We start from the raw sequence: 17,581 nt of genomic DNA, 5'->3' as shown, positions 1-17,581 counted from the left end.
CAAAAGGAGCCCCGACCAAGTATTCAGTGCATTTACTGTACAGACTTTTCAGTAAGCGCCAACATTTCTGAGTTTAAAATCATTTTTTCAGTTGGTCTTATATAATATTTTAATTTTCTGACATAATGACTTTTGGGTTTTCATTGGTGTAAGCCATATATAATCATCAACAGTAACAGAAATAAACACTTGAAATAGATCTCTCTGTGTGTAATGACTCTATATAATATAGGGAATAGATCACTCTGTGTGTAATGATTCTATATAATATATAGGAGTAGATCCCTCTGTGTGTAATGACTCTATACAATATATAGGAATAGATCCCTCTGTGTGTAATGACTATATAACATATAGGAATAGATCCCTCTGTGTGTAATGACTCTATATAATATATAGGAATAGAGCTCTGTGTGTAATGACTGTATATAATATATAGGAATAGATCTTTGTGTGTAATGACTCTATATAATATATAGGAATAGATCGCTGTGTGTGTAATTGTGCCACCACTGCAGCGGTCGAACTGCTCAGATCCGAGGGGTGTGATGGCTCGTGGCTCGAGGGTCTCCGGACCTGGGGGCTGGGGGCCATTCTCCAAATGAAGAAGAGGGTATTTTCAGGGGAGACAGGGGGGATACAGTTCGTGTCACCATCTGTGGTGTGCGGTAACTGGGAATACCGCCACTGCTATTGGGAGTACCCGGGGTGATGGAAGGGGGCAGCTAGGTGACGTGGCTCTCCATGGGTAGGGGGTGACCCCGGGACTGAGGATTGTGGTACGGGGTGCAGGGGAGGCGCAGGATCGCTGATTGCAGGGATCAATTGGTACTCACTCAGCAAATAAGCAGACGCTGACAACAGGGTGAACCAAGTCTCTGACTGCCGCTGTCTCCTGGGGGAGCTCGTCTGGGTCCGGTCCCCTGCAGTACTGCTTAGTGGTTTGTGGCCTCACTCCTGACACCAACAATTTAGATGTTTTCTTGTGACCAGTCAGCCTGGAGCTTTCCGGGCCCCGCTCCCCACTGTGGCTAAGTAAGGAGCCTGCTCTCAGGAGCGCATGCTTGGGATTTTAGTGGGCTGCTCATGTGGAAAGCCCTATCTCCCTCGTTGTGCTAATGCTCCTGATTTTTGAGCTGTGGGAACAGTCCATAGAGGTCCTGTCCTCCGCAGGTTAATTGCTGGGTTGCATACAGCTTCTCCTCGACCTAGGGTCCATGTACCCCATCGTACCTTCGGCCCCAGACCGGTGATTAGGCCCAGACTGCTGACCGTCCACCAAGACCAGTCCCGGCACCTAGACTCAATCCCCTGTGACTGGGGGTCTGACTTCTTTAGGTCTAAACCAATGCCTGCGACCTAGGATTCTCCTCCTCTGGAACCATCAACTCCCAGCTTCCTCTCACTTCGCTCCCCTGGAGCCAACTCCCTTGTCACCTCCCACCTCCCTGCCTGACCTCTAGGTGGGCGGCCCTATTCCAGCTTAGCAGCCCACTGATGTGCCTGGCAGGTGTAGTGCAGGGTGTCACTAGGATTTGTGAATGCTGCTGGAAGCAGTACTGCAGGTTAGGTTCCCAGAACCATGGAGGGTTGAGCCCTGCACGGGAAGAGAAAGATTGTGCAGAACCCTGTGACGACCTGAATAGTTCAGGGCGTCACATAATGACTCTCTATAATATATAGGAATAGATCTCTCTGTGTGTAATGACTCTATATAATATATAGGAATAGATCTCTCTGTGTGTAATGACTCTATATAATATATAGGAATAGATGACTTTGTGTGTAATGACTATAGAATATATAGGAATAGATCACTTTGTGTGTAATTACTGTATATAATATATAGGAATAGATCCCTGTGTGTGTAATGACTCCATATAAGGCCCCTTTCACACGTCAGTGATTCTGGGACGCTTGTGCTTTTTTTTTAAACGTACCAGAATCACTGACATACGCAGACCCATTATAATGAATGGGTCTGCTCACACGTCAGTGATTTTTCACTGCACGTGTCTCCGTGCGGCGTACCCGCGTGTGCGTGATTGCTGCACGGAGACATGTCCATTTTTTTCTGGCATCACTGATGTTCCACGGACCACGCAGTGGTGTGGTCCGTGAAACACGTGCCAGAAAGAAACGTGCATTTAAAATAATAAACATTTTAACTCACCCGGCTCCAGCGATGTCCTCGCAGCCCGTGCAGCTTGCTGCTTCCAAGCCGGCTGATTACTGTCGCTCATATTCATTATGCGCGACACAGCCGACCCGGAAGCAGCTGCTGCAGGGGTCAGCGCCGGCCGGATGCTGCGTCGCGGGAGCGATCAGCACCATGGACAGCGGGAGCGGGCGCAGGTGAGTTGATTTCTAAGTGCAATCATGGGCCACGGATAACGGAGCCCGGATTGCACTTAGACAACCCACGTGTGCCGTGATTCACGGCACACGCAGGGACATGTTTTTCACTGACGTGTGAAACGGGCCTAATATATAGGAATAGATCCCTCTGTGTGTAATGACTCCATATAATATATAGGAATAGATATCTCTGTGTGTAATGACTCTATATAATATATAAGAATAGATCTCTCTGTGTGTAATGACTCTATATAATATATATAGGAATAGATCCCTCTGTGTGTAATGACTCTATATAATATATAGGAATAGATCTCTGTGTGTAATGACTCTATATAATACAGTTAGGTCCAGAAATATTTGGACAGTGACACAATTTTCGCGAGTTGGGCTCTGCATGCCACCACATTGGATTTGAAATGAAACCTCTACAACAGAATTCAAGTGCAGATTGTAACGTTTAATTTGAAGGTTTGAACAAAAATATCTGATAGAAATTGTAGGAATTGTACACATTTCTTTACAAACACTCCACATTTTAGGAGGTCAAAAGTAATTGGACAAATAAACCAAACCCAAACAAAATATTTTTATTTTCAATATTTTGTTACGAATCCTTTGGAGGCAATCACTGCCTTAAGTCTGGAACCCATGGACATCACCAAACGCTGGGTTTCCTCCTTCTTAATGCTTTGCCAGGCCTTTACAGCCGCAGCCTTCAGGTCTTGCTTGTTTGTGGGTCTTTCCGTCTTAAGTCTGGATTAGAGCAAGTGAAATGCATGCTCAATTGGGTTAAGATCTGGTGATTGACTTGGCCATTGCAGAATGTTCCACTTTTTTGCACTCATGAACTCCTGGGTAGCTTTGGCTGTATGCTTGGGGTCATTGTCCATCTGTACTATGAAGCGCCGTCCAATCAACTTTGCGGCATTTGGCTGAATCTGGGCTGAAAGTATATCCCGGTACACTTCAGAATTCATCCGGCTACTCTTGTCTGCTGTTATGTCATCAATAAACACAAGTGACCCAGTGCCATTGAAAGCCATGCATGCCCATGCCATCACGTTGCCTCCACCATGTTTTACAGAGGATGTGGTGTGCCTTGGATCATGTGCCGTTCCCTTTCTTCTCCAAACTTTTTTCTTCCCATCATTCTGGTACAGGTTGATCTTTTTCTCATCTGTCCATAGAATACTTTTCCAGAACTGAGCTGGCTTCATGAGGTGTTTTTCAGCAAATTTAACTCTGGCCTGTCTATTTTTGGAATTGATGAATGGTTTGCATCTAGATGTGAACCCTTTGTATTTACTTTCATGGAGTCTTCTCTTTACTGTTGACTTAGAGACAGATACACCTACTTCACTGAGAGTGTTCTGGACTTCAGTTGATGTTGTGAACGGGTTCTTCTTCACCAAAGAAAGTATGCGGCGATCATCCACCACTGTTGTCATCCGTGGACGCCCAGGCCTTTTTGAGTTCCCAAGCTCACCAGTCAATTCCTTTTTTCTCATAATGTACCCGACTGTTGATTTTGCTACACCAAGCATGTCTGCTATCTCTCTGATGGATTTTTTCTTTTTTTTCAGCCTCAGGATGTTCTGCTTCACCTCAATTGAGAGTTCCTTAGACCGCATGTTGTCTGGTCACAGCAACAGCTTCCAAATGCAAAACCACACACCTGTAATCAACCCCAGACCTTTTAACTACTTCATTGATTACAGGTTAACGAGGGAGACGCCTTCAGAGTTAATTGCAGCCCTTGGAGTCCCTTGTCCAATTACTTTTGGTCCCTTGAAAAAGAGAAGGCTATGCTTTACAGAGCTATGATTCCTAAACCCTTTCTCCGATTTGGATGTGAAAACTCTCATATTGCAGCTGGGAGTGTGCACTTTCAGCCCATATTATATATATAATTTTATTTCTGAACATGTTTTTGTAAACAGCTAAAATAACAAAACTTGTGTCACTGTCCAAATATTTCTGGACCTAACTGTATATAGGAATAGATCGCTCTGTGTGTAATGACTCTATATAATATATAGGAATAGATCCCTCTGTGTGTAATGACTCTATATAATATATAGGAATATATCTCTCTGTGTGTAATGACTCTATATAATATATAGGAATAGATCCCTCTGTGTGTAATGACTCCATATAATATATAGGAATAGATCCCTCTGTGTGTAATCACTCTATATAATATATGCATTTCTTTTTGTATTAAATTATTGACATAAATTAACTTTTTGATGCTATTCTAATTTATTGAGATGCACTTGTATCTTGAAGATTTCCCAGAAAAATGCTCGGGTTCCCCATTGACTTGCATTAGGTTCGTTATTCGTGACGGATAGTGGAATAGTACTACTACTAGGTATTCAGTACAAATATCCCGAACCTGTAGTATTCACTCATCCATAGAGAGCACCATAATATAGGAAAGGAGAACCTGAATCCAACAATTTATCACTTGGTTTACTGGGTGCAGCGGTTGTGATACTATCAGCGTTTTTAGATGTAAGAGTTGTCAGAAAACTAACCCCTCCCACACCACAGCTTTCTGTGTACATTTGTCTATTCACAGTAAGTTTCTAAGCACTTCTGGAGGCAGAGTTTGACCAAAAGGCATGTGATAATCTCCTGCTAATAAAACACTTATGGTTTTGAGACAACAACACACAGCCTAATAAGTAACACATAATCTCTGTCTCTATGTCATGCTTAGTAAAAGCCTGCTGACAGACTGGTCTATTTTACACATTTGGGGTTAGTCTAATTTGGACATTTGTGGAAGCCCTGAATCTGTGATGGTGCCTCATTCCTTAGATAAATGCAGGTCCTGATGCAATGCCATAGATGTCTCAGATCTGACTATCCCTAAGGCCCCCTTCACACATACGTGAAAAACGTTTTTCACGCACGTGTCAGAGGTCCGTTTTGCCCTCCGTGACCCGCGTTTATGGGCTACGTGTGTTCTCCGTGTGTTATCCATGATAAGACACATAGAACGGGAACTTTCTACTCACCTGTCCCTGGCGTCGCTGTCCGTGGTGCTGATCTTCGGTCTCCAGTCCTGACGACTCCCCGCTGCTGCTGCTCCGGCCGCAGTGAAGTGAATATTCAATGAGCATAATGAGCGGCGGTCGGCAGCAAGTGACAGCAGCGGCAGAGACTGCAGGGCTGGAGAAGGTGAGTAAAGGTTTGGGTTTTTTCCACGCAGACACATGTCTTTTCTCCGGTGCGTGTCACACGTTTGTGTTACGTGTGACACGTTTGCGTTCCGTGTGACATCCGTGATGCCGGAGAGAAAACGAACATGTGGAACACACGGACACACGTAAGTTCGGGACAGACACACATTCCATGCCAAAAAACCTACGTGCGTCCGAAACCATAGGAATACCTTGGTCTACATGTGTACGTGTCTCCGGTACGTGAGAACTGTCAAACACGTACCGGAGGCACGTGCGTGTGAAGGGGGCCTAAGGTATACAGAAAAAATAAAGTGTGTAATCATTTATTTAAGCACAAAGTTTTAATAAAACTATTAAAAACTGATTTGTTACTAAAACCACACTTCCTTTTGCCAGAATTCTTACGCCGATGACCCATGTGCAACTTACAAGTACATTAAAGATAAGTTTCTCAAATTGTGGGACTTGTGAATATGTGCATATGGACATCCACATCTGTCAAGTGCTAGTCTGCCCTTTGGCCAATTATGCACCATATTGCACCACATCTGCATCAACTCCTCGTTCCTTTTATCTCAGTTTGCTTGCCCCTCTTTCCTTTCATGTTCGCCTTCACCTCTTTTTTTGTATTGACGTTAAGTGCAAATGTTTTCTTATGTGAAAAATGTAAAAGTCTTAAATAATTGTATAAATATATTTGTAAATATATTATAAATTACTTAAGTGTAGCATTTTGTTTTTTCAGCGCTGGAGTGGCACTTTAAATCTAAGTCCCCTGCCTTCTGTCAGATACTCACCTTTTGGCAGCTTCACTTTTACCAATGCCACTCTGGTCCCACAACGCCATCTTGTGACTGTAACTTCTGACTGGCCAGAAGTCAGAAGTTACATCACAATCTCCGAATGCAAATCTATGAGAGCCAGAACAAGGCTCTCATAGAGACACATTGAGTTGTGACCTCTGACGCACTCCATGAAACACTGGAGCATGCCGGCATGTCACAAATCACAGGAGACTGTCCAGAGTGGCGGAAAAAGAGTATATGATAGTGATATGATAGTCAGGGGACTTAGAATTAAAGAACCACTCCAGCAGTGCAATCTAAAAATGCTGGAGTGTTGCTTTAAACTTCGTTATACTGATCCACCATACTTGAAAGAGAAAAATTGATTTACTACATAGTAACAAATGCTTTTTTTTCTATTTTTACACAGTCCTCAAGACAAGATGAACCACAGCATATTTTTTGACACAACTTCTGCTCGGCATTTCCAAGATTCAATCATGAATAACTGTAGACATTCCCCAGATATAACGCCATTTGTTGGGACGTCGTACAGTCTGTTGATATTTTTCTGCTTGCTTGGGAACAGCTCTCTAATATATGTGATTTGTCGGAGAAAAGAGAAGGGAAATGTTACACACATTCTTATCACCAACTTGGCTTTCTCTGATATATTGGTTGGAATATTTTGCTTGCCCTTCACAGTTGTCTACACTATTATGGATTACTGGATGTTTGGTCGGTGTTTGTGTAAGATTACCAATTTTATTGGATGCGCATCCGTTACTGTTTCTGTCATGATCTTAGTACTGATTGCCTTAGAGAGACACCAATTAATTCTACACCCCACAGGTTGGAAGCCCAATGTCCCTCAAGCTTACACAGCAGTTCTTCTTGTCTGGGGACTGGCCTCACTTTTAGCTTTGCCATTGGTCTACGCTGTAGACTTAAAGGATGGTCCTCACAAAAATATTTCAAAGGTACTGGACTTTCATCCTGATAAGTCTGTATGTGCAGAGTATTGGACTTCAGGTCAACAGAGGAGGGCTTATACAGTGACTTTACTACTTCTGCAATATGTGATACCCCTCTGTTTTATAATCTGCTGCTACCTTCGTATATCTTTTCATCTGCGTCGACGAGAAGGTCTATTGGGAAGGAGCTACAACCACATGAGAAGAGTTAATCTTATGTTGGCATCAATGCTTGGAGCGTTTGCAATATGCTACTTGCCACTTCAAATTTTTAACATTATAGTGGAATGGAACCATCAGTTGATTTCTGTTTGCTACCATAATCTGATCTTCTTCTTGTGCTACCTGCTTGCCATGATTTCCACTTGCATCAATCCAATCATATATGGCCTACTCAACAGCAATGTTAAAAAAGAAGTAAAGATCTTGGTCCAGAAATGCAAAGGCCGGAGAAAGAAGGGACCTGATATATTGGACGAGTCTGAAAAACATCCATTGTCCATCAAACACTTTACAGCTGGCAATATTTTGCCTGGTTCACCAAATTCAGAGCCTGAACAAGTATCAATTTGAGAGGGGAGAGAGCACTAAAATTTACCTTGAAGACTTTTTATAATAGTGCAAAATGAATAGCAGACTTGTGTTTAATGGTTATTTAAAATCTAGCTGAAAATACAGGTCGTATGTACCTTTAGAGGCGGACTGTGCAGCTGCTATGGGGATCTTGAAAACCCAGTGTCCAGCCTTGGTTGGCTCTATTCCATGTGCTACTAAGTTTTGAAAACCTGTATAGGTTAAACCTCTTTATAGGAACTTTCTTGTAACAAATACTGTACTTGGGCATTGGCGTAAAGGAATGGAAGAAGTAGCAAGTGGCGAAACCTAACAAAGTAATGAAGGATGGAGGTCCTCTTTTAATATGCACTATGGGGCCTGTCTCCGATATACAAACTGTGCAAAATCCAAAATCTATACCGGTCTAAGACAGCTGGTTCATTTTAAGTGACTTCTCGTCAACCGTAAGACTTTTAGATAAAGATCAGCTGGTTGTTGCTTACATTATAAGAAGCTGGTTGAAGAAATTATACATATCCTGTAGCATGACTACTGAAAAAAGAACTGTTGATTAACCTCTACAATACGTTGAGACTGAGAAAACGCTGGGCGTAAAGAGAATTTGGAGCTAAAGCTGTAATTCCAACATAACTGATGTTTTCTTTTTCGGAAACTACAATAACTGACGTTTTCACCACCCATGAAGACAAATATTTGAAGATTTGCCATGAAACTATGGGAACATAAACAAGTATATGGCATGGGACATCTGTAATGTCACTTAAACTCTAGGGAACGAAGTATAATCTGAACACTGAAATTACACATTCTAGTTTTTTATGTAAAAAACAGTTTTCATAGGCATGTACAACATATTGTTTGCTCACATTTCATATTTATAGAGCTTTCATTGTGTGTTGTATCATTTCTTATGAGAAAATTTGCTATACACAGCTATATATGAAAATTATAACCATGACATGACATGTTCATATATCATGACATGAGCATATATCATGTATTTTCAGGCAAGTTTGACCATTTAATTGCCATTATCTAATGTTATCTGCTTTATATCATGTGTCCTTTCAATTGAGTATTCATCTAGTTTTTCTCATAAATGGAGGAAATATTATGTGATGTCCTATTCTAGAGCATCATTTGGTAACTCAATGTAGCATATAGGTATTTGTATGTAATTGCTCATAAAGACCATTTTTTTTAGATGACCCTCTGATCTAGACCTGATATTCCTGATTATGGCTTTTATATTTCCAAGTATTGGTACTTCGAAAAGACCCATTTTCACCACAATTCTGAAGAGGTTTTTATTTAGGGTCATCAGGTCTATTTTTCTTCCTTGCATATAAATAATGTCATAAATTGACCAGAATGATATAACTCTACATTTTTGCCAAAGTTTACCAAAGTTCGATTTTTGCCAATGGTGCTTCAAATTAAATTATATGCTTTATTTGGGCAAGATGTATTGATGTGTTTTTCTTTTGCCAGACTTATTATTAAAAGTGTTCACCGATATCAAATTCAGTTTGCTGTCCCACATGTTTATGTTCACATTCATAAAGAACTCGATACATAAAGAACAGTCATTTTCGTGTTAAAATTCAGCGCTAAATCCATATCAGGGTTACAGATCACACATCCACTCTGTACCTCCCAAATTTAAAAGTTATTAAAGAAGGATCCATAGTATTTTAGTTTTATGCTAAGCCATTTTCCAAACATGGTCATACAAACAAATATTTCTCCTAGTGAAGCCCATTAGTGTTTCCACACAGTACAATACCGCTTTCATGGCCCCACAGTTCCTGCCACATACAGTGTGATGCTCGCACAGTGCTCACCATACAGTATGATATTCAATGAAACATTTACAGAACTATTAATTTTTACTCTAAGGTTTGACATTAATTTTATTAACACTAGAAGTTCCAGAGAGGGGTCATTTAACATTTCTACCTTTGGAACCCAGAGACGGGTCGAATGACCTGAAGGATTTTAGCTAACATCCTTTGTTGAGGTGGATCAACACAATTGCCCCCTGCAGATTCCTCAGGCAATGGCCACATTTACAAATGAAAGGATGCTAATTCGAGCCATCAGAGTTGTCAGTTGTCAGTTTGGACTAAGGGTCATTTGACCCTCTTTCGGGACTTCAGGGGGGAGCTCGAAATTTTTGGGACTTCTAGTGTTAAGAAGGTAGGTACAGGTACAAGTGAAAAACAGTGTAAAAGCTCAATAAGTTAAATTTAGACAAACACTCAGATTTTGGTGGGACAGACCAACCATGTAATTTGTTTGGGGGCTCCATGTATGTTCCTAAAAACATGCTTTTGTTGGCAAAGATAAGAACCATTTTACATCAAATACCCAATCTTCTTGTTTTTTCGATTGTTATGTCTCTGACATTGGTGTCAGACTGCGCCTTTCACTTTTTGCCTTTGAAAATACATAAGCACTTGGCCAAGCATTCATGTGCATTAAGGAGAGAAAGCTATTGGCTGCTATATGGCCGTTCAGTATCTATGGAGTATCAGCATCTTTAAGATGGCCATATACATTAGATGTCTGTCGGCCAAACTATATTTTGGTTGATCGATTGACCAATTGCCATCTCATGCAGCTGTGACGTATTAAAGACCACTTGCTCAGCCAATTTCTCCGGTGCTCTCCATGGGAAAACCACCAACTGACACGTCGAACAGTGACTTATGTCTGGGAAGACAATGCTATTGGCAGTCCAAAGTCAGACACGTTTAATCGGCATCTGTCCCAATCATCAGTCGGCTAGTGCCCAATATATATTAGAATGTCGTCCAAACCCATCTTTGTTAGCAGGTGCAGCTCATTTGGAGATTTGTGCTAGTGACAATAACCATAAAACTTCCCTTCTTTCTTCAGCTATGGACAACAGGTCACTTTTTGGTTACATGGTTTTGATCAATGAGGTCTTTGTTTTTATCTCTTATTGCTTTGAGTATGGCAATAAACCACTCATGGGACTGTATAGTTTACATTGCACTCAGCCTTCTATTTCTAATTATGGGGATGGGTCATCTCCAGCTATTTTAAACCATGAGAAGAGTCACTAAGTTTCCAAACCCACATTCAATGTAATTCTCATTGGAGCATGATCTTGTAGCTTCATAAATTGCTTCCAGATGCATTTACACACGCTGTTAACACTGCTGCATCTTATAACAGTGTTGTTTGGAGTATAAAGAGGAAGCTAGAGATAAGCATACATAAAATAATATTTTTAGTGCCTGCCATAAAGAAGTGATCATCTATATCAATCAAAGATAACATATATCTATATAGTGGGAGCTGAACTGATACAAGGTACATAGCGTGATCCCTAGGGTCATATTATAGTGTTAAGTGACGTGGGCAGTAGTCATGGGTATGAGATTGAATCCGGATGCCCCAGCATACTACCTGAAATACCTGGTGCTGGCTGGGTAGGTGGACTTTCGTTGTGCGGGCTGGTAATCCATGCAGGCCACATACTGCCGCTAGTTCCAGCTGGCCAAGACAAGATGACAAATCACACTCACAAACAGACCAACTTTAGGGAACAAGGAGAAAAAGCTCTGCATGTAGTCATGTACACACCGGAAAAAATGCAATCAATAATAACATAAATTATAAACTCATTTTATTAAATGCCAACAACAGACAGATTAAGAACATTTAAAATTAGCAAACATGGACACCACACCCTATGAGGAACATAATCCACAAGATAGGCTATAGCAATGAATGACAATAATTATATACTGTAGCAAAAGCAGACCCGTGGTATATAATAATAATAATAATAATAATAATAATAATAATAAGGCAAAACAATGCCTAATAATGTCCAATAGAGACAGTTTGATATAAAGTACTCAGGTGATGTAACCATTATTGACTCAAAAAATAGAGAGCAAGGAGAAAAACACAGGATAAATAAACATGAAAAAGCAACATAATAATTGCATATACAAAGCCCCTGAGCTTATAAAGATAGAACGTGTATGGTCAAAATGCATAGCCCACCAAGATATCCATGGTGGGTCCGCAGTATGGTGTGGTGGAAATAAGAATCAACCTGGCAAAGGCAATGAGTGCCTAAAGCAAGATAGCTCCGGTGATAGAAATAAAAAGGCAGGGGCAACCACAGAAATATCCATAAGAAACCTGAGGGTAATGGTGAGAAGACCCTGTGCATGTCGCCGCGCTGACAAAGCCGCTGAGGACGGCGACACACATGGAGTCTTCCCACCACTACGGAGAGTCGAATTCCAGCGTGTCGCCACATCGTATTTCAGGCGATGAATCGGCAGGCCGAAAGACTTCTGGAACGATGCAAGTCGGTCAGCTGCACCGGTTGAACGGCGGAAGTGAGCAGAGAGTGACCGTGCCCTGTGCAGAAGCCCATCTAGGCCGGGATAGTGGGTTAAAAATTGCTGGACAACAAGGTTCAACACGTGAGCCATACAAGGCACGTGTGTTACCTTGCCCCGGCGAAGGGCCGCACCCAGGTTTGCAGCATTGTCGCACACGGCCTTCCCTGGCTGCAGGTTGAGTGGAGACAACCATTTACGAAACTCGCTCGCAAGAGCTGTCCACAACTCATCCGCTGTGTGACTCTCATTTCCAAGACATTTCAAGGTAAAGACCAAATCAGATGAAGGAAAGAAAAATTCTTCAGCTCACCTGTTGCCCGGACTGCTGGACCATGCGGGTGCCTAGGATCCGTCGGTGAGTCCCAACCGGTTAGTGGATGAAGGAAATAGGAAAAATGATCCGGCACTGATTCTCCTTTTACGATAAAATCTTCAAAGTCTTTATTAGAAATATTGAAAACATCGTGAAGGCCGAGTATGAATTTTTACATGGAAACTTTACGCGTTTCGGACTATACCATAAAAACAACTAGAGTCCTTAATCATAAGTCCTTATGATTAAGGGCGATCTGTGCCCTGTATGTGCTGGACAAATACAGGGTTGCCCTCTCTGTCTAGGACACCATGAGAGCTGTTTGCCCGACGGTGTCCTCAGCTCATTATGTTGTATGGTGGTCGGGCAACTGTGACTTCCCTCCCCCGTGCGCTGTCTCTGTGATGAATGCAGCCTCCCGTGCTCCTCGCTTCTGAATACAGTCAGAAGCAGGGATGTCACCTGACACCAGCGAACAACAGCACTGAGCTCTGTATCGCTCAGCTGTAAGGACACTGTAATCATCACAGCACAGAGGAGAAGAGACAGCATGCTGCATGGGTGAGAAGAGAGAGCGAGCAGGGGGCAGAGAAGAGCGTGCACGGCTGACATAGTGGAGGGGGCAGAGAAGAGAGTTCATGGCTGACACAGCAGGGGGGCAGAGATGAGAGTTCATGGGGGTGAGAGACAGAGGAGTGCTGGGGGGCAGAGGAGACAGTGCAGTGGGAGAGAAGAGAGTGCATGAGGGTGGATTATGTATAATATATTATATAACTCTAGGTGTGTGTGTGTGTGTGTGTGTGTGTGTGTATCCTATAGACTCACAATAGGGGCTATATATAATTTTCATTACATAGTACTCATTTATCTATCAGGTGCTGGGGCAGAATACTGACAGGGAATGTGTGTGCGGGGGGCGGGCAGAGGGTGTGGCTGGACACTGAGGCTGGGCGGTGCCAGCTGTGACTGTGGATTTGGCAGTCAAACATATCATGTTAGGTTGTGCTGAATGTAAACAAAGAGCTGCAGAGAATAAAGTGAGAAATCAAGAGAAACAAAAGTTAGAAAACAAAAAAATAATGTAGGGGGTGTTTTATATGACAATACAGCACAGATTAACTTAAAAATTTTTTTGGAGTTTATGGCGGACAACTCCGTTAAGAGGAGACTTTGTGAAGCAGGCCTTCATGGTAAAATAGCTGTTATGAAAACACTGCTGAGGACAGGCAACAAGCAGAAGAGACTTGTTTGGACTAAACAACACAATGAATGGACATTAGACCAGTGGAAAACTGTGCTTTGGTCTGATGAGTCCAAATTTGAGATCTTTGGATCCAACCACCGTCTTTGTGCGACACAGAAAAGGTGAACGGATGGACTCTACATGCCTGGTTCCCACCGTGAAGCATGGAGGAGGAAGTGTGATGGGGACTTATTCAAAATTGAAGGCATACTGAAACAGCATGGATACCACAGCATCTTGCAGCGGCATGCTATTCCATCTGGTTTGTGTTTAGTTGGACCAACATTTATTTTTCAACAGGACAATGAGCTCCACTGGAATAAAGGTACCAATCAATAGCCTGGAGTAGCAAACTAGATTGGCCCCCCGAGTCTTCACTACAGCCACCAAAGGTGGCGATAGGCACACACAATCAATGGTACTTCACCAGCTGGCGCCACGGATACAATACATTATCTAGTTGTAGAAACAGCAGCAGCTGGTGCCGTGGATTTAGATGCTTGGATGAGGCAGCGGTGGCCCATTGTGCAGCAGCAGCTGATATTGTGGTGTGTGGCTGGTGTGGACACTTGCAGCAGTTGTGAATATTGTGGTAAGTGGCCACTGTGGATAGTTACAGCAGCAGCAGTGAACTTGAGAACTAGCAACATATAGAACTCGTTGCCCAGGAAACTCCCTTAAGGGGAAGGTGCCTTATATACCTGATGCCTCTCAGCTAAGCTGAGAGGCACTTCCAAGTCAGGGCATGCTAACCCTTTAAGAAAAGTGGCATGTCCGTGTACGCGCCCTAAGGACATTCCCAGGAGGTCTGTGCGGCGTGCGCAGGCCATGGGAGACAACAACTTGGTTTTGGGACGGGCAGCCACCACTAGGCAGCTGTGAAGATGAGAGAGCTGGTGTCCTCACTAGAGGAAGGGGACAGGACAGTGTGGGAACGCTGGTATGGGCGTTACAGTTCTCCCTTTATGCCCCCTCTTCTCCTTAAGAGATTCCTGGAAACGGAAGGGGTGGGGGGTGTAAAAGAGGGCGTCCTCCCTTTTCCAGGAATCTATTAAGGAGAAGAGGAGCATTAATATCCTCCCTTGGCTCCCATGACCTGTTCTCAGGACCAAACCCTTTTCAGTCCATCAAGAAATAGGTTTTACCTCGATACCTTTTTACAGTGAGGATGGCTTTTACCTCTAAGGTGTCTTCACCACTAACCAGAGGAAGTGAGGTACCTTGATCCATGTAGTAACTGTGCCGCCCCCGTGCCAGCAGCCAAGCTGCTCGGATCTGGATTCGCAGTGGCTCGAGGGTCTCCGGACCCAAGGGTCGTGTGGCCACTCAAATGAAGGGGGTTATTTACAGGGGATTTTATAGAGTTCGTGACGCCACCCATGGTATGTGGTAATTAGGAGTACCACCGCTGCAGTTGGGAGTACCCGGGGATGATGGAATAAGGCAGCCAGGTGTTGTAACCCTCCACGGGCATGGGGGATACCCCAGGGCTCGGAGATGGTAGGGGAGTGCTGTTGGATGCAATGGGGTCACTTGCGTACTCACTCAGTCCATTAAGCTGACACCGACAGCTGGATAAACCAAAGTTCTGGATACCGCTGCCGCTGAAGGGAGCTTAGTTCGGGTCCCGTCCCCAATGGTGCTGCCTGGTGATCCGTGACCTGCCTCCTGGCACTAAGTTTACTTCTCTGTTGGTCCCGGTAGTATGAAACCTGCCAGGTCCCACTCCCCACTATGGCTAAGTGTGGGAGTTTGCTCTCAGGGTTCACGCTTGGGATTTTCTGGACCCGTTTTGAGTGGAAAGTCCTATCCCCCTCGTTGCGCTAGTATCCCAATTTTGGAGCGTGTGGGAACGGATCTTGAAGACTCCGTTCTCCTCGGGTAAATTGTCAGGTTGCCTGAAGCTACTCCCCGACCTAGAGTCCACGTACCCCGTCGTGCCTTGGTCCCAGCCCAGTGATGGTGCAAGGCCGCCAGCTGTCCTCCTTGACAGATCCGTGCCCTTTGCCACGATCCCCTGCGACTGGGGATCCAGCTCCCCTAGGCCCAGACCACCGTCTGCCACCTAGATTGCTTCCTAGGAGTCCTGCTCCTGACCTCCTCTCTCTTTCACTTCCAGACTCATCTCTCTCCTTTTGACAATCCTGACCTCCCCTCTCCAACCCCCCAGGTGGGCGACTGTATTCCACTCAAGCCATCCGCTGGTGTGTTTGGTGGGTGCGGTGCATGGTGTATCTAACGTTTGATTAGCTGATGTAGACAACACCATATAGTTAGGGACCCAAAACTAAGAAGGAGGTGGATACTGCACGGAAAGGCAGATTGTGCAATACCCAGTGACGACCTGATAGTCCAGGGGCGTCACATAACGACTCAGGATGACGGGTTTGAGGAGGGAAACATCGAAGGAGTTGGGAATTCGTAGGGAAGCCAGGAGCTTCAACTTGGAGAACACCTCGTTAATCTGCTGGAGCACCTCGAGGGGACCGGTGAAGCAGAGAACCAATTTCTTGAACAGCAACTTGAGGTGGACATATCTAGAAGAGAGGCATACCTTGTCTCCGGGCTGGAACAAAGGGGAATCAAAGCATCTTGTGTCCGCATGCCTCTTCATACAGATGGAGGACTGTTACATCTCGTGGCTCTCCTGAGGCAAGGACTGAGGCAGTCTCCCATTCCTTGCCTGCCACGAGCACTCCTGCTCAGCAGCGCCGAAGGTCTGCCAGACTGCGCAGTGTGCAGGAGATACCTTCTCAGAGAGGCAGCAGAAGGGTGACACCTAGTGGTTCTCCTGTTACAAGGAGTGAAGCAGTCTCCCATTCCTGGCCTGCCGCAGACTCTCCTGCTCAGCGGCCTCGAAGGTCTGCGAGGCTACGCAATGTGCAGAGGTTTACTGCTCAGGGAAGCAGTGAGATTCCCGTTATCTCTGCACATTGTGAGACCGAGGATCCCGCCTCTATTTCCCAGAGGCAGGAGGGTGAGCATGTGCAATGCGTGGTGGGTCCTGATTCGCTCACTGACGTCACACGGCTTGATGACAAGGCTGGTGACGTGGTGAATCCTGACTGGCCAGGCTGGGACGTCGTGGACACTGATTGGGTCAAGTCCGTCATCTCCGCCTCGCGCCCGCCCTCGGGTGGAGCTGCACCTCCTTAAAAGCTCCCCCTGCCATCATGGCGGCGCGCGACCGTCCTTCTATGTTTGGATGTCTGGCAGCGTGCTGCCACGCCACTGCTCAGGCATTACTGTCTCTTGTGGGCTTGGCCCTTGCTGCTCCGGCAGTACCTCGTTTACAGGCCGTGTTCCTGCCTTGCTGCTCCGGCAGTATCCCCTTCAACAGGCCGTGTTCCTGTCCCAGGTGAGCTCCTCGAGTCTCCACCGGACTCACCTGGTTATTGAAAGCACACGTGCGTGGGCACCTCTGTGCTACCCTCGTGCCATATTCTCGTGACTTCCACTGGCACACGTGCGTGGGCACCTCTGTGCTTCCCCGTGCAACAGGTACACCGAGCCGTGAGATCTGTGCCATACAACCCTCACGGGTTAGGGCAGATCGGTGTACATAGATCGTCTGTGACATTCCAGACGATCGCTAGCAGCAACCCGCTCACTCTTCACCCACCATAGCGGCGGTCCCTTACACCGCACAGTGGACCTTGACCGGCGGAAGCTGTCCATTTCCCATCTTGGCACGCTTCCCCGGGTCCCCCTCGTAACAGAGGACTGCTAAAGGGAGGACTT

General features: G+C 44.7%; 1 protein-coding gene across 1 annotated transcript in view; it reads left to right on the top strand.

The window, feature by feature from the left end:
* LOC142309927 (neuropeptide Y receptor type 4-2-like) overlaps positions 1-9,378 on the top strand; it is a 45,616-nt gene extending 36,238 nt beyond the window's left edge. The window contains exon 2 of the mRNA XM_075347396.1: positions 6,771-9,378. Coding sequence (XP_075203511.1) covers positions 6,784-7,887 — 1,104 coding nt within the window. The 5' untranslated portion in view covers positions 6,771-6,783 and the 3' untranslated portion in view covers positions 7,888-9,378. The remainder of the gene's footprint in view (positions 1-6,770) is intronic.
* The last annotated feature ends 8,203 nt before the right edge of the window (positions 9,379-17,581 follow it).

The sequence above is a fragment of the Anomaloglossus baeobatrachus genome, chromosome 5 (genome assembly GCF_048569485.1).
Source record: "Anomaloglossus baeobatrachus isolate aAnoBae1 chromosome 5, aAnoBae1.hap1, whole genome shotgun sequence".
Classification (NCBI taxonomy): domain Eukaryota; kingdom Metazoa; phylum Chordata; class Amphibia; order Anura; family Aromobatidae; genus Anomaloglossus; species Anomaloglossus baeobatrachus.
Note: the sequence above shows the minus strand (reverse complement) of the source record. Positions and strands in the feature narration are given on the sequence as shown.